The 20,415-nt window shown below is 51.9% G+C and overlaps 2 protein-coding genes across 2 annotated transcripts in view; one reads left to right on the forward strand and one right to left on the reverse strand.

Annotated features, from left to right (window-relative positions):
• The window catches only part of Dync1h1 (dynein cytoplasmic 1 heavy chain 1), a 118,649-nt gene extending 106,066 nt beyond the window's left edge, over positions 1-12,583 (forward strand). The window contains 26 exon segments of the mRNA XM_029540551.1: positions 335-341; positions 611-992; positions 1,608-1,820; positions 1,938-2,065; positions 2,388-2,541; positions 3,268-3,414; positions 3,503-3,653; positions 3,768-4,021; positions 4,101-4,235; positions 4,324-4,418; positions 4,515-4,689; positions 4,868-4,943; positions 6,488-6,648; positions 6,836-6,947; positions 7,037-7,097; positions 7,178-7,301; positions 7,522-7,635; positions 8,193-8,363; positions 8,516-8,733; positions 8,831-8,934; positions 10,132-10,343; positions 10,770-10,923; positions 11,305-11,447; positions 11,596-11,764; positions 11,932-12,059; positions 12,206-12,583. Of these exon segments, the coding sequence (XP_029396411.1) occupies positions 335-341; positions 611-992; positions 1,608-1,820; positions 1,938-2,065; positions 2,388-2,541; positions 3,268-3,414; positions 3,503-3,653; positions 3,768-4,021; positions 4,101-4,235; positions 4,324-4,418; positions 4,515-4,689; positions 4,868-4,943; positions 6,488-6,648; positions 6,836-6,947; positions 7,037-7,097; positions 7,178-7,301; positions 7,522-7,635; positions 8,193-8,363; positions 8,516-8,733; positions 8,831-8,934; positions 10,132-10,343; positions 10,770-10,923; positions 11,305-11,447; positions 11,596-11,764; positions 11,932-12,059; positions 12,206-12,334 (3,917 nt within the window). The 3' untranslated portion in view covers positions 12,335-12,583.
• Positions 12,584-13,208: 625 nt separating this feature from the next.
• LOC110324909 overlaps positions 13,209-20,415 on the reverse strand; it is a 13,025-nt gene continuing 5,818 nt past the window's right edge. The window contains exons 2-6 of the mRNA XM_021202637.1: positions 17,469-17,525; positions 16,160-16,327; positions 15,652-15,702; positions 13,916-14,439; positions 13,209-13,321 (exon numbers count right to left, since the gene is read on the reverse strand). Of these exons, the coding sequence (XP_021058296.1) occupies positions 13,318-13,321; positions 13,916-14,439; positions 15,652-15,702; positions 16,160-16,258 (678 nt within the window). The 5' untranslated portion in view covers positions 16,259-16,327; positions 17,469-17,525 and the 3' untranslated portion in view covers positions 13,209-13,317. The remainder of the gene's footprint in view (positions 13,322-13,915; positions 14,440-15,651; positions 15,703-16,159; positions 16,328-17,468; positions 17,526-20,415) is intronic.

The following is a 20,415-nucleotide window of genomic DNA, read 5'->3' on the forward strand; positions in this document are numbered from 1 at the left end:
GGAACTTACTCTGTAGACCAGGCTGGCCTCGAACTCAGAAATCCGCCTGCCTCTGCCTCCCGAGTGCTGGGATTAAAGGCGTGCGCCACCACGCCCAGCTCATGGTGTTTAAGTAAGATGTGGACACAGACAGCTTATCAGAAAGGAAAAGCAGCCCAAAAATGGAAGTGGGCTGGTGGCCCGAGAAGAGGCCAGTTTGCATGTTGGGGAGGGAGGTGGTGACACAGGAGCTGTGCGTCCCACAGTCCATTGTACCTTTATCTGGTTCTGAGGACCCAGCTCTGGTCCCCAGGCTTTTGGGACAGGCACTGTGACCTGCTCCCCTTCTTGATAGCCATACTGTTTGAGTTTGGACTTAGTTTTGTTTTGTTTGGGTTTTTTAAGGTTCATTTTCATTATTTTTCTTCCCATATCTGTGTGTGTTGTGTTGTGGGTGTGTGCACATGAGTGCAATTAACTGAGGAGCCCAGGAAGGGCTCTGACTTCCTGAAGCTGGAGTGCAGGAAGCGGGGAACTCCCTGAGTGCTTGGAAACACCTCACCTTGCTCCTCACTGCTGAGCTGGTCCTCTACCCCCATGGGCTTGTGAGAGAGTCTACTTTATAACCCAGGCTGCTTCAGCCTCCACACGCCAGGATCACAAGCACAAGCCACCATCCTGGCTTATCTTTACTTGGCTACACTAAGGAATGGGTGTCATTATGGCATGCCACATATTTGTGTCATCCTGAGTTGTTCCTGTCACTTAGCCTTGCACCCTGTGCTTTGCCTTCTCAGCTTAATTATGCAGACATGTTAAAGCGAGTGGAGCCCCTGAGGAATGAGCTGCAGAAGCTGGAAGATGACGCCAAGGACAACCAGCAGAAAGCCAATGAGGTGGAGCAGATGATCAGGGACCTGGAAGCCAGCATTGCCCGCTACAAGGAGGAGTACGCTGTCCTCATCTCCGAGGCCCAGGCCATCAAGGCGGACCTGGCAGCTGTGGAAGCGAAGGTCAGCCTTCCTGCCACCCCACAGTTACTATAGTTACCTGCAGGAAGCCAAGGTCAACAGTGCTTATGGCCTCAGCAGCATTGGGCTTGCTGAGGCAGTGAGCTTGGGTGTGTGTGTGTGTGTGTGTGTGTGTGTGTGTGTGTGTTGCAGTCCTGGCTTTGCACTAAGTACATTTACTTGCACTCACTTCCTCCTTACTAGCCAGCCTGTCTTCCCTTCTGGCCATACCGAGCTGTTCCTCTCCTCAGGCAGATCCCAGAGTGTGCAGATTCCTCATGGCTGAAAGTTAGCCCTCTGCCCTTGGCTTGTGCTCTGAAGAGATCCCAGCGCCTGTGCCGCTTAGTGTCTGTACCACAGTCTCACCTCCCCAGGCCCTGCACACAATGTAGATACTTGCTGTTTTCTCATTAAGGGTCAAGTATGTGCGGTCCATGCCACATGTGGAAACCAGAGGACACTTTTGTTAAGTTGGTTCTCTCCTCCCACTGTGTAGGCCTCAGGAATGGGACTCAGGTCATCAGGCTTGATGGCCTCTCAGTGACCCACTCAATTAATTCCTTTGTAGTATTCACTGTGGTCCTAAACATGTCATTTGATTTCTTTTTCCTCCCTTAGGTAAACCGGAGCACTGCACTTCTAAAGAGTTTATCTGCTGAAAGGGAACGTTGGGAAAAGACGAGTGAAACTTTCAAAAACCAGATGTCTACCATTGCTGGGGACTGCCTCCTGTCAGCGGCCTTCATTGCTTACGCTGGTTACTTTGACCAGCAAATGCGCCAGAACTTGTTCACCACCTGGTCTCATCACTTACAGCAAGCCAACATCCAGGTAACAGGCACTTCCTGTACCAGTACTCTCTTCCTGGGAAGAGTCGGCCTGTGGGCACACCAGCCCTGGCCACTCTGACAGTCACAGGAGAGATAGATGACCGGCCTCCCCTTTCAGTTCCGCACAGACATTGCAAGGACAGAGTACCTTTCCAACGCTGACGAGCGCCTCCGCTGGCAAGCCAGCTCTCTACCTGCCGACGACCTGTGCACAGAGAATGCCATCATGCTAAAACGATTCAATAGGTGTGTGCTTTTAGGCCCAAGGTGCAGCTAGAGATTGGTGTGAGCTTCCTGTTGAACTGTATTCACTCCGCTTGTTTGAAGAGAGGGAAGGAGACGTGGTTGTGGGGAGGCAGTTCTAGGAGGTCAGCGATCGTCTTTACATCTTAGTGAGGTCTGCTTACCACAGCTTTTCCGGGAGATATCTTGATTTAAGTCACATCTGTTTAGGAGTCTGACAGTGTGTAAAGATTGCCTGCATAGAGTGATGGTTTCTTCCCATGCGATCAGGAGACCAACTTTCCTGATGGAACTTTCGCCTAATCACATGTCACTTTACCCTCAGGTACCCACTGATCATTGACCCCTCCGGACAGGCCACAGAATTCATCATGAATGAATATAAGGACCGGAAGATCACAAGGACCAGCTTCTTAGATGATGCCTTCCGGAAGAATTTGGAGAGTGCTCTGAGATTTGGCAATCCCCTTCTTGTCCAGGTTTGTGTCTGTGTTTGAATTTGTCACTCCTCCTAGGCACATCTGTGGTTGATGTGAAGTAAATGGAAATTACATAGCACAAACACCAGTAGTATTTGAACTTTGTATTTGAATGGGGTTTGATACTAAAACAAAAAAACAAAGCTTTGAGATTATGTTTCAAAAATACATATCTTCAGCTGGGCATGGTGGTGCACACACCTTTAATCCCAACACTCAGGAGACAGAGGCAGGAAGATTTCTTAAGTTTAAGGCCAGCCTGGTCTACACAGAGTGCTCCAGAATAGCCATAAAAAGATCCTGTCTCAAAACCAATGACCAAACAGTGGTAATGCACATCTTTAGGGAGGCAGAGGTAGGTACATCTCTGAATTCAAGGCCATTCTGGTCTACAGAGCAAGTTCCAGGCCAGCCAGGGCTACACAGAGAAATCCTGTCTGGAAAAAACTGGGGGAGTTGATCTGAGATGTTGAGAGTGGTTAATAAGCCCTGTGGTTGATGTGTCTCTGAACTGGGTTTTTGTTTGCTGCTGGTGTGGAACCCAGGCCTCGAACTATATGACAAGTGCTCTGCCACTCAGGCACATCGCTTCCCCAACCCAACAACAATTTCTTTAAAAAGGCAAACTTACTTCCTCTAAGGTATAAGGCAGGTCCCGGGGCTTATGAGTGGTGCACTGGCCCAGATAGGAAACTGACGGCTGTCTTCTGTGTGTGCCATGCATAGGATGTGGAAAGCTATGATCCAGTTTTGAATCCAGTACTGAACCGTGAAGTTCGGCGAACAGGAGGGAGAGTGCTGATTACCCTTGGTGACCAAGACATAGACCTGTCACCATCCTTTGTCATCTTTCTGTCTACCCGAGACCCAACTGTAAGCAGTGAGACACTTCCATAGATCACCATGATGCTGGTAGGTTTGGAGTGGAGAGAACCAACCTTTCTGTCTTGTGTTCTGACAGGTGGAGTTCCCACCAGACCTCTGCTCCCGGGTGACCTTCGTGAACTTCACCGTCACCCGCAGCAGTTTACAAAGCCAGTGTCTCAATGAAGTGCTTAAAGCAGAAAGGCCAGATGTGGACGAGAAGCGCTCTGACCTTCTGAAACTGCAAGGTGTGCTTCTGGTCCCCAGCTTCCCAGCGGTGCTGGGTGGCAGGCTGAGCTCCGAAGAGCAAGGGTGACACTGCTCCCCAGTGGCACCAGACACACAGATCTATCTTGTCACAGGGGAGTTCCAGCTCCGTTTACGGCAGCTTGAAAAATCTCTGCTCCAAGCTCTGAACGAGGTAAAAGGCCGCATTCTGGATGACGACACCATCATTACAACCCTGGAGAACCTGAAGCGGGAGGCTGCTGAGGTCACCAGAAAGGTGGAGGAGACAGACATTGTCATGCAGGAGGTGGAGACTGTGTCCCAGCAGTACCTGCCGCTGTCCACTGCCTGCAGCAGCATCTACTTCACTATGGAGTCCCTGAAGCAGGTGAGGCCATTGGCACAGCAGCTCTGGTTCCCAGCTGTGGTCCGAGGCACACTCTGATGGTCACACGGCTTCCTCCCAGGTTCACTTCCTGTACCAGTACTCTCTGCAGTTCTTCCTGGACATCTACCACAACGTGCTGTATGAGAACCCCAACCTGAAGGGTGCCACCGATCACACACAGCGCCTCTCCGTCATAACCAAGGACCTCTTCCAGGTAGAGAGCAGAACATGCAGCTGTCTGGTACAAGGTATAGAAGTGTGGACTCCAGAACACCAACATTCCCCTCTCTCTCACTTCCCAGGTGGCCTTTAACCGAGTGGCTCGAGGCATGCTGCACCAGGATCACATCACCTTCGCCATGCTGCTGGCGAGGATCAAGCTGAAAGGCACCGTGGGGTGAGACAGGCTAATCAGCAGTGATGTGGCTCTGCGGGCTGCCTTAGCATGCATTGTGTGTAAAGATGCCTGCCTGACCTGTCCCCCACTTTACAGGGAGCCCACCTATGATGCAGAGTTCCAGCACTTCCTCAGAGGGAAGGAAATTGTGCTGAGTGCTGGCTCCACCCCCAAAATCCAGGGCCTAACTGTAGAGCAGGCAGAAGCTGTCGTGAGGTTGAGCTGTCTGCCTGCATTTAAAGATCTAATTGCCAAGGTTCAGGCAGATGAGGTAAGTGTCCTTTCATGTGTTCCATGTGAGACCTGTCAGTGAGCAGCTACTGCATGTATGACTGTGTGGGCCCTTAAAGGTCTGTTCATCTAATAGAGCAAGACCCGACGCTGCATGCCCAGGACCACACACCAATTATTCCTGTACTGTGGTGACACTTAACCTATTGTCTCCACAGCAGTTTGGCATTTGGCTGGATAGCAGTTCACCAGAGCAGACCGTGCCATACCTCTGGAGCGAGGAAACACCTACCAGTGAGTCAAAGCCAGGCCCCTGTTGTCCCTTAATATAAAGTTGGGTATGTTGTCCCTCAGAAGAAGGTGCTGGTCCTTAGAGAGGTACTTGAGTGTCAGTCAGGCTCATTAGGAAGCCAGTCTGGGGTGCAGACAGACTCTGAGTGCCAGCTACTCAGGAGACTGAGGTAGGAAGGTTGACAGCTAGTTGGGCAGTGGTGGCGCACACCTTTAATCCCAGCACTCGGGAGGCAGAGGCAGGTGGATTTCTTAAGTTCCAGGACAGCCTGGTCTACAAAGTGAGTTCCAGGACAGCCAGGGCTACACAGAGAAACCCTGTCTCAGAAAACCAAGGGGAAAAAAAAGGAAGGTTGACAGTTTAAGGCCAGCCTAGGCTAAATAATGAGCTCTTGCCTCAAAATAACAAAATCACCATTTTAGGAAACCATTTAGGGAGATGGCCCCTAGGTTGGTGGAGAGGAAGAGCAGATTTCTGGTTCCCCCTCACGTTATCACCAATGACCATCAGAGGCTGGGGCGGGCTAGGCCACAGTCAACTCTAGAATACTTACCTAGCAGGCATAAGAGGATTCAATTCATCTAATTGGAGTGTAGGTGATGCCTAACGAGGATGAGTGGGAACTATCTTTAATTGTGTCAGATAGACTCATTGAGTGCACCTGTGAGTGCTACATAGGTAACGACCTGAGTTCCATCCCTGTGACTCATGTGCAGAGAGAACCAGCCCTGCTAGTTGTCATGAGCCGCCACATACACACACATGCAAAATAAAAGTTCCCCCAGGGCAGCCAGTACAACCCCACTCTATATAGAGAGACCTTGTCTCAAAAGTCATTTTATTTTTGCTAAGCATGAGACCACATGCCTTTACTACCAGCACTGAGGAGGCAGGGGCATGTAAATCTCATAGTTCAAGCCTAATTTAGTGTGACTTCAATGCTCCCCAGAGCTACATAGTGATATCCTGTCTCAAAAAATAATAATAATAAGATATTTTTTTAAATAAAGAGATGAGTGGGGCTAGGGAAAGTGCTTAGTGGGTAAAAGTGCTTGCCTCGATAGACAACCTGAATGTAGATCCCCAAAACCTACACACACAGTAGTGCAGCCCATGAGGAGCTGGAATGCAGACAGGAATGGAGAGAAGCTCACAGGCCAGCTATCCCTACTCACACAGTGGTATAGATACCCTGTGGCAAGGTGAAGAGCGGGCATGGACACCAGAAGGTTGACCTCTGACCTCCACACCTGCTGTGCTGAGTGCACATACCCACACACCTGGGATCCAGCACCGTGGAGGAAGAGCTCAGGGACCATGAGTTCAAGGTTAGCCAGAGAATAGTCTCTGAAAGGGCAGTATCATCATTACCCCACGCCCATTGGTAAGATCTTGTCACCAGATATCTTACATGACAGTGGAACAAAGACAGATGCTCCCTGGGTCCAAGAGAACCAGTAGGCTGGGGTCTGAGCTGGATCTCGGGTGCTTCCTGCCGGGCTGAGATGTCCGCACCTTTATCCTCCTTTGCCACGCCTCGTTTCAGCTCCCATTGGGCAGGCCATCCACCGCCTGCTCCTGATTCAAGCCTTCCGACCTGACCGCCTGTTGGCCATGGCCCACATGTTTGTTTCCACAAACCTCGGAGAGTCCTTTATGTCCATCATGGAGCAGCCGCTCGACCTCACCCACATTGTGGGCACAGAGGTAATGGATGTCCTAGTGCCCCATCCCGGTTTCACATGCACCCTGTGGTACAGCATCGGCACCTGCCACAGCCCAGGCACACTGCTTCTTGGCTGCAGTCTTCCCAAAGCCAACACTACCCTCAGGCCTTCTCCTGACAGGTCCTGTCTTACAACCCATCATCTGGGGTGTACCATGTCATTTACAGGTGAAGCCAAACACACCTGTCCTGATGTGCTCTGTGCCTGGGTATGATGCCAGTGGACACGTTGAGGACCTCGCAGCAGAGCAGAACACGCAGATCACGTCTATTGCCATCGGTAAGGATGTGTGCTGGCTTCGTGGACACGGGGCAGCCTGGAAGCATAAGGCTGCCTGCCGTGGTTCACAGTCAGCTTCCTTGTCTCAGGCTCAGCAGAAGGCTTTAACCAAGCAGACAAGGCCATCAACACCGCTGTGAAGTCAGGCAGGTGGGTGCAATTGGTTTTGTGCTAAAACCTGTGTCCCCCGATTCCAGTGAACGACACTGAGTCAGTGTGACTTTGTGCAGGTGGGTGATGCTGAAGAATGTGCACCTGGCCCCAGGGTGGCTGATGCAGCTGGAGAAGAAGCTGCATTCCCTGCAGCCTCATGCCTGCTTCCGACTCTTCCTCACCATGGAGATCAACCCCAAGGTGAACGGAGGGTGCTGGTACCTCTGCCCCTGGGGTAACCCCGTGTGTGCACATAGTCAAGCCTGTATCAGAACCAGTGAGTCAGCTGGGTGTGGTCACATGTCTGCAACTCCAGAATTTGTAATGCTGGGACAGGAGGATTGCTGCAAGCTTGAGGTCAACCACACCTTGTCTCTCCAAAATTAAAGACATCAATCACAGAGGCCACCTTCTCCCTCAGGTGCCTGTGAACCTGCTCCGTGCAGGTCGGATCTTTGTGTTTGAGCCACCACCTGGAGTGAAAGCCAACATGCTGAGGACATTCAGCAGCATCCCTGTCTCTAGGATATGCAAGGTAAAGCGTGCTCGCTCCGAACACATGTACATATAAACCCAAGAGCGGGTACCTGCCTGTGCCCAGCTGGGAAGGCAGAAGAGAGAGCAATGTTCCCAAGTGAGCAGATGCACCCCGCAGAGCTGTGGCCCTCAGTCCACTGCATAGCACGCACTGTCCCTGTGCCACATGAGGACAGGGTACCATTACAGATGGCTCACAACCATCTGTAATGGGATCCAATGCCCTCATCTGGTGTGTCTGAAGAGAGCAATGGTGTACTAGTACATTATAATTGATTGATTGATTGATTGATTTTAAAAAAAAAAAAAAAAAAAAGTGCCTATCTTGTAGAAACCTGTCTAAAGGGCCATTCTGCTGATCCTTAGCTTTAGAAAGCTAGGTGCTTTGGTCAGCCATATTGCTTGATTCTGATGCTGCTTGCGCTGCAGGTCAGATGGCTGAAGGGTGGGGGTGTGGCTTGTTCTGCAGATCTTTGCTTCTGAAGTAGGGTCTGGTTTCCTTAGACAAACACATGCTGTCTGACGGATCTGTCTGTGGGCATTTTCTTCATCTAGTCTCCAAATGAGCGCGCCCGCTTGTATTTCCTGCTGGCTTGGTTCCATGCCATCATCCAAGAGCGCCTGCGCTATGCTCCACTGGGGTGGTCAAAGAAGTACGAATTTGGAGAATCTGACCTTCGATCAGCTTGTGACACAGTGGACACGTGGCTGGATGACACAGCCAAGGCAAGTTAAGCTACATCACCTACCCTGTGATGGAAGACAGTGGATCTGAACTCTAGGGAGCACCGATACTTTGAGGCAGCCAGAACTTAACAGTGCAGCAGGAAGCTGGCCCCTCCAGTGTACACATGTAACCCAGCCTCTGTCCTCCCCAGGGCCGGCAGAACATCTCACCAGATAAGATCCCATGGTCTGCCCTGAAGACCCTGATGGCACAGTCCATCTATGGTGGGCGGGTGGACAATGAGTTCGACCAGCGTCTGCTCAACACCTTCCTGGAGCGGCTGTTCACCACCCGCAGTTTTGACAGTGAATTCAAGCTGGCGTGCAAGGTTGATGGGCACAAGGACATCCAGATGCCTGATGGTATCAGGTGTGGCCACATGTGGGAACAGAAGTCAGGCTTGGGGGGAGGTGTGTTTGGAGCCACAGCCTGCCAGACTCTGATTCCAAATGTCCTGCTTTCTCAGGCGAGAGGAGTTTGTGCAGTGGGTGGAGCTGCTGCCTGACGCCCAGACACCCTCATGGCTGGGCCTCCCCAACAATGCTGAAAGGGTCCTGCTTACCACCCAAGGTGGGTAGTGAGCCCCCTCATTCCTGGAGCCCTGCCCACCCTAAGCCTGCTGGGAGGACTTGTTCACGGGCAGTCCTGAAAAGGTTTGAGGGCTAGCTTTAGTTCAAGAGTTGGAAGCGCTGATGGAGGCTTGGTGGGATGCAGGCTGTGCCCTAGCCTGGAGCCAGAGGCAGAAAAATCATGGAGTTCCACATTCGGTCTACACAGCATGCCTCAAACACAACACAACACACCTTTTATTAAGTCAGTTTTACTTTTCACTACATTAGGGGTAGAATCCAGAGCCTAACAAGCTAGGCTCTGAGAGCGAGCCCCACACACTCAGCAGCCGTTTAGAGCCAGGCTTTGCAACTCATCCCTGAGACGCCAGCCACGGGGCAGATACAGGCAACAGGGTCGAGAGTTCTAGACTAACCTGGATGACAGCCTGCTACACCCTGTCCTTGTCCTTCTGGTGGTCTGACCTGACCTTTATGGAAAGGCTGAGAAAATAGGCAAGGGCTAGTGCAGGCATTCAGAAGTAGGTAAGTGAGATGAAGTGTTCCCAGCTGCCTCCTCCTGTGGAGAACCCTCTGAGAGCTTACCTGTTGTCTGGGAGGAGGTGACCATGAGAAGGTGAGGATGTTCGCGGACAGTGGGAGGTGAGTGGCTGTGACATGGACTTAGTATGAAGATGAGTGTCTGCGGCCTAGAGGCTAAGCAGCTCCCTGTGGGGTTGGATGCAGCCTCTCCAGCACACAGGCTTATTGCTTCTCAGTGCTGGTGTCGCTTGCCCTGTACCCAGCAACACTGTCAAGAACCAGGGCATTGCCCAGCTTCTCCACCTTTCTTTCCACAGTCCAGAGAGCAGTGAGGCTCAGCAGCCTGCCCATCAGTCCCCAAGTGTGAGGGACAGGCCAAGCACCACTGTGCTTTTAGTGACATGGCATTTGTGTGAGGAGAGTCCCAAGCAGGTTCTGCATTCAGGTTGAGGCAGGCTTCTGAGGCCCGCAGGCTGCAGCCTCACAGCACACGACCAGGCCATTGGGGATGGTTTTGTCTTAATCGCCCTGGGATAGACTTGGGCCAGTTCTTTTCTGCCTGGGATCATGTGTGACACGAGTGCAGCCTGCAGGCTGCCGTGGTGAGCTAATGGTCATACAGCATTTGGCCTATACACTGAAGTCTTCCTCCTTCCCCCATCCGTGCCTGGCCTAGGTGTGGACATGATCAGCAAGATGCTGAAGATGCAGATGCTGGAGGATGAGGATGACCTGGCCTACGCAGAGACGGAGAAGAAGGCGAGGACGGACTCCACCTCCGATGGGCGTCCAGCCTGGATGAGAACGCTGCACACCACGGCATCCAACTGGCTGCACCTCATCCCACAGACGCTGAGCCCCCTAAAGCGCACCGTGGAGAACATCAAGGTAGCTGGACTGGGCTGGGCGCAGTGTGCTGGTCCCCAGGCTTGAGCAAGAATAGCCACCGCTTTAATTAAACCGTTTGAAGGCTGTGATCTGAGGGCTAGGGGCAGAGGGATTCATCAGGCCAGGGCCACACTGCATTCTGACCAGCTCCCAAAAAGGTCTGGTCAAAAGCTCTGCTACTAGCCGGGCGTGGCGGCGCACGCCTTTAATCCCAGCACTCGGGAGGCAGAGGCAGGCAGATTTCTGAGTTCAAGGCCAGCCTGGTTTACAGAGTGAGTTCCAGGACAGCCAGAGCTACACAGAGAAACCCTGTCTCGAAAAACCAAAAAAAAAAAAAAAAAAAAAAAAAAAAGCTCTGCTACTGCTTCCGCGTGTGCCCTGCCTCTGCACAGACCCCCTCCTTATCCCTCTTCTCTCTGGCTTTAGGATCCTTTGTTTAGGTTCTTTGAGAGAGAAGTAAAGATGGGGGCCAAGTTACTCCAAGATGTGCGCCAAGACCTTGCTGACGTCGTTCAAGTGTGCGAGGGGAAAAAGAAGCAAACAAACTACCTGCGTACACTCATCAATGAGCTGGTGAAAGGTGCCAATGGGGAGGGCGGCCAGGAGCTGGTCTGCCACTGTGCAGGCCACACGTGTCTCCTCAATAGTGGGAGGGTCTTAGAAATGCCCGTAGTTTTCCTCGGGCTTTCCTAAAGGTTTGTGCAGCTCCTGTGACTTTTAGGGTTAGTGCAGTGAAGAGGACAGAGGGGTGGGCAGGGCCCGCTCCAGAGACACTGCGTGCTAAGCAGGCACCCCACACTACTGAGACAGCTGTGCCCAGGACCTTCTAGTTGTGGACAGAACACCAGGCGCAGCCAGGAAAGCAGGCTGTGGTGTGCAGGTGCTACCAGTCTGAGCCACATCTGCAGAGGGGACTTGGCAGAACTGATGCTGAGACCTGCGGCTCTCTTCCTCAATGCAGGGATCTTGCCTCGGAGCTGGTCCCATTACACAGTGCCTGCAGGCATGACGGTGATCCAGTGGGTGTCGGATTTCAGCGAGAGGATCAAACAGCTGCAGAATATCTCACAAGCGGCTGCATCTGGTGGTGCCAAGGAACTGAAGGTGGGCATGTGGCATGGGGTAGGGGTGGGGTCAGGAGTGGCACTGATTGTCCTGGACTTGGGTGGAAAGGTGTTCTTTCACGATGGCACTGAGGACGGCCAGGGCCTGTGCCTGACCGGCTCCCCTTTCTACCGCACTGTTTACACAGAACATCCACGTGTGCCTGGGTGGCCTGTTTGTACCTGAAGCCTACATCACTGCCACCAGACAGTATGTGGCACAAGCTAACAGCTGGTCCCTGGAGGAACTCTGCCTGGAGGTCAATGTCACCGCCTCCCAGAGTGCCACCCTTGATGCCTGCAGCTTTGGAGTCACAGGTGAGCTGGCGTCTGAGCGCTCAGCCTGGCCTTTCTGTGAGACCTGTTTCCAGATGAATGTACCCAAAGTGTCTGGGCACAGCCGCCCAGCTGAGCCTGTGGGTGTCCTGGAAGCCGAGCTGCGTGGCTCTGGATGGCTTCAGCCCCGTCTCCACATCTCCTCACAGGTCTGAAGCTCCAAGGGGCCACGTGCAGCAACAACAAGCTATCGCTCTCCAACGCCATCTCCACAGTCCTCCCCCTCACACAGCTGCGCTGGGTGAAGCAAACAAGCGCGGAGAAGAAGGCCAGCGTGGTAAGTGTCGTGGCCTTGCTCCTTGGCGCTGCCGGGGCGGCGCTAGGACTCTACTTGTGTGCAAACAACTGCACCCCAGCCCTGGACCCCCACGGGAGCTTGTCCCCAAAGCTGATGAACACTAAGTCCCTCTGTCTGTCTCACAGGTGACTTTACCTGTCTACCTGAACTTCACCCGGGCAGACCTCATCTTCACCGTGGACTTTGAAATTGCTACAAAGGAAGATCCTCGCAGCTTCTATGAGCGTGGAGTTGCAGTTCTGTGCACTGAGTAAAGCTAGACTTTTCTCCAATCCTCTTTCTGGAGTAGGAAACAACAATATTTAACCTTCATTCGTCCTTAACCGTGTGGAAGGGTTGATGAACTAGAAAGCAAGTGGTTGGTTCGCGTTGGCGGAAGACAGGTGCTGCGGTTGGAGACGGTGGGATGGGAGAGAATAGTGCGCTGTCTGATGGCTGACCGAATGGCTGGTTTTAGTAAATAAAACACTAAGCATGACGGGCTCCCGCCTCTTGCCACTCTGCTCAGTCTACTGTGGGAATCCTGTGTCCCAGCCCACTTCACCTTTGGCAGCAAGGTGAGACCAGGAGAGCTGCACCTCATCCCCAAGCCCTGCCACCAATCCATCCTCCCACACTTTGTTTTTACACCACCTGTGGTGAGAGAATGTCCTCGCCCCAGAGGAAGAGTAACAATTAGTCAGGTCCTAGCATCGCAGGATCTCCAAAACCCTGTGGTACAGGGTGGGCAGAGGCTGTAGGGACTCCTTAGCACAGAGAGGCACTGTCCTAACTCCCTTCTCTGGGAGAGGACACAGCCTGTGTTCTCCTAAGGAACACCTAGGGGTGGTGCAGGTGACACAGCACCCACGGCTTCTCCTTGCATCCAAACTCCTCAGAGGACATTGCCTGAGTCTGTGGGGATCGCTGGGAACACGAGGATCACCCCAGCCCCATAACTAGACTTCTGTTCCCAGGATACCAGCCTACCCCTAACCCCTCCTACAGTCAGAGGGATCGTACTGGACAGTGGCCACCAGCCCTGTCAGTGCCACCTGGGGCACTGATGAGTACCCATAACCAATCCTGGAATGGCCCCAATAGCACCCAGAGGTGGACATGCCCTGCCAAGAATGGGCACCTCCTTGTGGTGCCGTTTTTATTTGCACTTGGGAACCTTGTCCCCGCCGTGGGGAGGACAGGACCTGGGAAACAGACGCAGACCTCAGCAGCAGCCCCAGACGCACGCTCAGCTTTGTTACCTACCAGAGAGAAAGTGAAAGGTCAGTAGACAGCTGGCCAAAGCACAGCTGGGGAGAAACAGCTCCCAGGGGAGCCCAGCACTCCATAAGGCTTGTGCCCAAGCTGACCAGAAGCCTGCTCCCAGGTGACACAGAGGGCTTGCCCAGGGCGGGCAGTGAGAGAACTCTGAACACACTAGGAACAGGAAGGGAGCTGCCTCGATCCAGCACTCGGGAGGTGGGCAGGCAGAGAGCCTGAGGTCGGGGAGGAGGCCCAGTGAAGGCCACTTGGATCCATCCCTGAATTGCAACCTATTAATATTTTTTAACATTTTGTGTGTGTGTGTGTGCACACGCACACTCATACACATGCACACACAGACATACACCATTACGTGTTCCTTGGTTCTCTCCTTCCACCATGTGGGTCCTAGGGATTGAACTCTGGTCAAGAAGCTTTGCAGCAAGCGCCCTGACCCTCTGAGTTATCTCAGAATATGCACACCCATTTTTATGCCGGGTGGTGGGGACTGAGTTTGGTGTGGGTTCCTGGCTCTGTGCCGGCCCCACATCCCTACCCTGAGCTAACTCGGGCCCCTGGACTGGGCCACGTACTTCTTCTTCTTCTTAATTCTCTCAGGCTCTCCAAGTAGGAGCTCCAGTTTTCTCTTGGAAAGCGACAGCCTGGGCCCCTTATCTCTCTCACTCCCGAGTCTGGGTGGTGACCGGGTGGCTCTGGCTCGGCCCAGCAGCTGTCTGCCTCTCTCTGGGGTCTCCACAGGAATAAGGGGGCTGACAGCCCTTATCATCCTCCAGTCCTCTGGTGATGGGGACAGCCTGGCAGGACACCCGTTGGTCTCTCGGGGGCCCAGTGTCTTTAGTTCACCCTCGGGCTGCATGTCGACGTCATCGACTTCCAGGGTTGTAGGGGCCCAGCCAGAAGCTTTCATGGTGAGGTCTGGAGCCTTTGGGAGCAAGTCTTGCACACTGGCCTCCTCAGCAGTCCTGAATTTCAGTGTGCAGGAAGGCGAGTTGCGGTTCCTGTCACCCAGGAGGCGGTGGGCACGCTGGCCTCGGTAACTGCGGTAGTTGGAATGGCCTGGGGTGTCTTCCGAGTCACCATCATAAGGATCTAAAAACTGGTTACAAATGTTTATAAATGTTTGGCTATGTGTGAGGGCCTGAAAATTCTGATCACAACAAAATAGAAAGGTTTCTGAGCCAGTGGGTAAATCCCAGCAGCAGCGTAGTATGTAACACAGAGGTGTACCAAAACATGTCTCCATCACTGTGATGGCAGATGGCAAATCTGTATGCTTTGCCTTGCATTGAAACTCTCTTTAAAGGACAAGGTCTCGCATTCAAGAGTGGCCTAGAACTAACTGTGTAGCCAGGATGACCCTCCTGCCTTCACCTCCCATCAAGGGACCATTCTAAGGGTCGGACCCAGACACTTGCAAATGCCAGGGAGCATTCTACCCACTGGGCTACATCCGCAGCCAGTGCTATCAATGGCTTTTGGTTTGGTTTGTTTGTTTGTTTTGAAATGGTCTCACTTGGCTGGCCTCAAACTAACAGAAATCCACCTGCCTCTGCCTCCTGAGTGCTGGGATTAAAGGCGTGCGCCACCACGCCTGGCGTGTTTGGCTTTTTAAGACAAAGTCTCAGGGCTGTGGAGGTAGGTTAGCAGTTCTGTTTCCAGATTCAGTTCCTCACAGGCACATGATGGCCACACAGCCATCTGGAAGGCCAGGTCCAGACCATCTGTCACCCTCTTCTGGCCTCCTTGTATACTGTGCATGTGTCACAAAGTACTCAGACATACAGAAATAGATCATTCCAAAACATAAAAAGGCAGGGTCTCATGTAGCCCTGGCCTGGCTGCCCTTAAACTCTACATCCTCCTGCTCGGACTCCCCGGTGCTGGGTACAAGTGTGCACCACCACCACTGGCTACAGCAAATTCCTCGTAAAAGTACTTGGCAGAGGCTTTGGGGAGTCCCCTGACCTCTGCTGTGGGGTTCAGACCTTCCTATCTTCTTGCTTTCTGTGGTAGAATCTTGTCAATTTGCTCCAGTCTGTTCCTGCCTTGTAGCATCTGTAATTCCAGCACTCAGAAGGCAGAGAGACAGGAGGCATGTCCTGAATTTGAGGCCAGCCTGGGCTATATGCAGTGAGACATCCCTCCTTTAGTTACCAATACCAGACTGCCTGTGTGCAGGCTTGCACACACAAGTAGAAATCCCTCCTTGGATTCTGACCCTCACAGCCCACTCACTGGGCTAGCCTTGGCTTTGAGGACTCCCTCAGCCTCTGAACCCTAGGGGGTTGCGGCCAGGCCCTTGGCATACCTCTCTCCAGATGCCTTCAGCAAAGTCCATGAGGTTCCTTCTGGAGTTGACCTGTGAGGAAAAGCTCGATGCTGATTCTGCAATGGCAGCTTAACACAGAGCACTTGGGATGCTTGCTACCACACTACAGGACATGCTAGCACGAAACCTGTTAAGAGGGGAACAGTGTCCTCCAAAAGGCATGTGGGCAGGGAGCCCTTCCCTGGCACAGTGGGCACACAGCACCTTGGCACTGGTTCTGGGTCCAAATCCAGAAGGAGGTGAAGGGCACTAAACTTCCCTTCTCAACTGGTCCCCATGAATGCAGAATGGAGGCTTACCAAGCTCACAAAGGAGCCCTGGCCTGGCCTCTGGTGGTCCACCACTTACTTTCCCACCAGCCCCAGGCCACTGAAGAAGGTCATTTTCATTTTCTTAATAAAAGAATACAAAGATGGGTATCTTCCACACATACACCACACACACACACACACACACACACACACACACACACACACTTGCAGGGCACCTGAAAGCGATGGCGTGCGTGTCTCTGCCACTTCCGAAAGCCAGCTGCACTGAAGGCTGCCCTGATGCAGGTGGGTCGGCTGGGCCTCTGGCTGGCCATCCCTCGAGGCCAGGCACGTAGACTGTCACTTAACTGAGAAGATCAAGTTAAAGGACAAAGCACAGGGTTCTAGAGCACAGGAAAGGAAGGGCAGCCCACGGGGAGAAGAAGGGAATTGTTTTTAATCAACATCTGGTCCCACCCTGTAGCTCAGACTGGTTTTCCTCCAGATTCTCCAGGAAGCTGAGGCAGGAGGAACATGCGCTCCAGGCTAGCCTGGGGTACATAGAAGGCCAAGGCCAGCTTGGGATATATCAAGACCCTATGTCAAAAACAAAAAGGGCTATGGCTATAGCTCAATCCATCCAGTGCTCACTTAGCACATGCTAGACCCTGCACTCGGCCCCAGCACCTACAAAACAAGAGTGGTGGCACGGTTTGGAACCCAGCACTCAGATTCAGAGGCAGGAGGATCAGAAGTTCAAGGTCATGCTTATGAAGAGGCCAACCTGGGCTACATGAGATCCTTCCTCAAAAAAAAGAAAAGAAAAAAAGCCCCTAGGATTGTGGGCACATACAGTTCAGTGGTAGAGCACTTGCCTAACTCTTGGGGAAATCAGGCAAGCATGAGAGCCATCCTGGGTATCTGAGACCTTTTTTGTTTGTTTTGGTTGTCCTTTTTTTTTTTTTTTTNTTCAGACGGGGTTTCTCTGTGTAGCCCTGGCTGTCCTGGAACTCACTCTGTAGATCAGGTTGGCCTCGAACTCAGAAATCTGTCTGCCTCTGCCTCTCAAGTGCTGGGATCAAAGGTGTATGAAACCACTGCCCAGCTGAGAACCTCTCTTTTAAAAGATTAAAAATAAGGAGCAGAGAGATGGCTCAGTGGTTAAGAGCACTGACTTCTCTTCCAGAGGTCCTGAGTTCAATTCCCAACAACCACATGGTGACCCACAACCATCTGTAATGGATCAAATGCCCCCTTCTGGTGTGTCTGAAGACAGCTACAGTGTACTGTGCATATACATAAAAATAAAATATGAAAGTGCTAGAGATGGGCCTGGAGGGCTGGCTCAGTGGTTAAGAGCACTTGCTGCTCTCTCAGAGGACCCAGGTTTGGCTCCCAGCACCTGCCTAGTGGCTCACAACCACCTGGATGTAACTCCAGCTGCAGAGGATCTGACCCCCTCTTCTGTTGCACAGACATGAAGTGGGGAGACCCACTCACACTCATAAAATATTATTTTAAGTACCAAGAAAACTTGCTACAAACCTCCGTGAAGTCTCATGTCATTCAGCTTCTCCGGATCCTCAGAGCAGCTGCTACACCCTGTTGGGAAGTGCCTCGTTACACACGTCACACTGGATGCTTTTCAGCAATAAATCCTACCTTCTCAAACTGGGCTCCTGGGAACCCCATTCTGAAACCTGGAAAGCAAGCAAGAAACCCTAACCCGGCCGGGCGTGGTGGCACANGCCTTTAATCCCAGCACTCGGGAGGCAGAGGCAGGTGGATTTCTGAGTTTGAGGCCAGCCTGGTCTACAAAGTGAGTTCCAGGACAGCCAGAGCTATACAGAGAAACCCTGTCTCGAGAAAGAAAAAAAAAAAAAAAAAAAAAAAAAAAAAAAACCCTAACCCTACCACACCCTCAGGGACTTGGGGGCATCTTTTTTGTTTTTGTTTGTTTGTTTGTTTTTGGTTTTTTTTGTTTGGTTTGTTTTTTTCCAAACAGGGTTTCTCTGTGTAGCCCTGGCTGTCCTGGAACTCACTCTGTTCCAGGCTGGCCTCGAACTCAGAAATCCGCCTGCCTCTGCATCCCGAGTGCTGGGATTAAAGGCGAGCGCCACCAGGCCCAGCTGACTTGTGAGCATCCTAAAGGTTAGAAAGGCCTAACAGAAAAGGAGCCCAGCATGGCAGTGCACACCTCTGCCTCAAGTCCTAGCACCAGGAACTCAAGGTCTTTATCATTTACATAGAGAGTTGGGCCAACCTGGGCTTGTGAGACCCTGTCTCAGAAAAACAAAAATGGAAGAAGAGCCTAGCGAGGTGGCTCAGAGGTGAGGCCCACGCACTGTTCTTGCAGGAAACTGCAGTTCAGTTCCCAGCACACTCATTCAGTGGCTCACAGCCACCCTTAACTTCAGCTCCAGGAGATCAGACACCTCGGTCTGGGCATCTGCACACATAAACATGCATACATACAAACACTAAAATAACACTTTAAAAAACAGACAAGCTGTCTCGAAAAAACAAAACAAAACAAACAAACAAAAAAAAAAAAAACAGACAAGAGGGGCTGATGAGATGGCTCAGTGGTTAAGAGCACTGCTCTTCCAGAGGACCAGGGTTCAATTCCCAGCAACCACATAGTGACTCACAATCATCTGTGACTCTAGTCCCATAAGATCTGATCCCTCTCCGGCCACCGCATGCGTGTACATGGGGTACATATGTACATGCAGGCGAAATTCCCATACACCTAGAAACTATTGTAAAGGAAGGAAATAACCCCCGTGTACATTACCCAGACCCCTTTTCATCAAATGACCTTTTCTGCCCCACAACCCCAAGTGACATCTAAAAGTCCTTCTGTCTTTAGCTTTGAGACTAGAGCAGCAGCTTCTTAGAAAATCTTACTGGTTTGGGAATACACTGTGGGGTGTGTCCCCCAAAGCGTTCATCTGGAATGGCCTGAGGCTTTCTTTGTGACAAACTGGAGTCAAGGTTGGAGAGCAGGACTCCAGAGGCCAAGTGTCTGTGTGTCACATCAACAACAGCCTACAGTGGGTACTACAGCCTACAGTGGCTGAGCCCTGGCTGCGGTAATGTCTTCCAGGGCCTCCATTATGAAGTCTACACCTATGCTGTCCTCTGGAAGTCAGGGTCACAGCCACATTTGAAGGGTGAGGGCCATCTACAGAGAGGAATGAGCCACATAACCATGAGCTCTGAGCTTCCCAGTGGTCCCTATAGACTGGTTTGGGTAACAGTTCGGAGAGTGAGCCTAACAGCCAAAGGGCTTCTCAGCCCCCTCCTGGACCCATGTTATCTGATTGACACCAACTAAAGTGTTTACAGTCATACTATCATTTTCATTTGGTTTCTGAGGCAGGATTTGTCTGTGTGGCCCTTGAGCTCCTGGAACTCTCTCTGTAGACTGGACTGCCCTCAAATTCAGAGATCTGCCTCCTGAGTGCTGGGATTAAAGATGTGTGTCACCACTGCCCTGCTCTTCTGTTTTATGTGTAAGGATATCGTGCCTACATGTATTTCTGTACACCAGATACATGCCTGATCCTTTGTACTCCACACATGCATGCATACACCATAAATAAAAGGAAAAATACACATGCACAAAATGCCCTTAACTACAAAGTCTACAAATGAGAAATGGCTCAGCAGTTAAGCACACTGGCTGGACCACAAGAGGTCCCAATTACAATTCCAAGTATTCGGGTGGTAGCTCATAGATGCAACTTCAGTTTCAAGGAATCCAGCTCCCACTTCTGGATTCTGAAGGTACTACATGCACACAGTGCACAGACCACCGTTCAGGCAAACACTCAAAATAAAAACCAAGTTGGGCCTGGTGGCTCATGCCCCAGCACTTGGGAGGCAGAGGCAGCTCCTGTGAGTTTGAGGTCAGCCTAGTCTATAAAGTGAGTTCCAGGACTTCACAGAGAGACTCGGTCTCAAAAGCAAGCAAGCAATATAACCAACCATATGCCTTGGGTTTCCCAGGTTTTAAAACTACAGGTACTGTCACAGGTAGACAATGGCCCTGCCAGGCATCAAGGCCTCCAGCCCCTGCCCTCTGCTGTCTTCTCACTGCTGGAACTCTGCTAAGCAGAGGGACCTTGAATGGACGCAGGGAACACTCGAGAAGAGGTACTCTACTCCCTAAGGTGTCTCCTTAGGATGGAGGTCTTGGAGCCCGTGCACGGGAGCCTCTCAGAATTCCCTGCATGTAAACTGTCTGGCTCTGGTTCAGACACCTTGCCCCTGTCCCACCGTTAGGGGACAGGTAGGTGACACATCTGTAGCATGGGCTCTACACCTGCAGGATACAATTCACTGAGAGAAGGACACTTAGCTTACAGCTGGGGAAACTGAGAAAAGTGGACGTTCTCAGTGGCAGAGTGAGGGCCAAAGATGAATGAGCTGGCCTGGAACTCAGAGAGATCCACCTGCATCTGCCTACCAAGTGCTGGGATGGAGG

The sequence above is a fragment of the Mus pahari genome, chromosome 7 (genome assembly GCF_900095145.1).
Source record: "Mus pahari chromosome 7, PAHARI_EIJ_v1.1, whole genome shotgun sequence".
In the NCBI taxonomy this organism is placed as follows: Eukaryota; Metazoa; Chordata; class Mammalia; order Rodentia; family Muridae; genus Mus; species Mus pahari.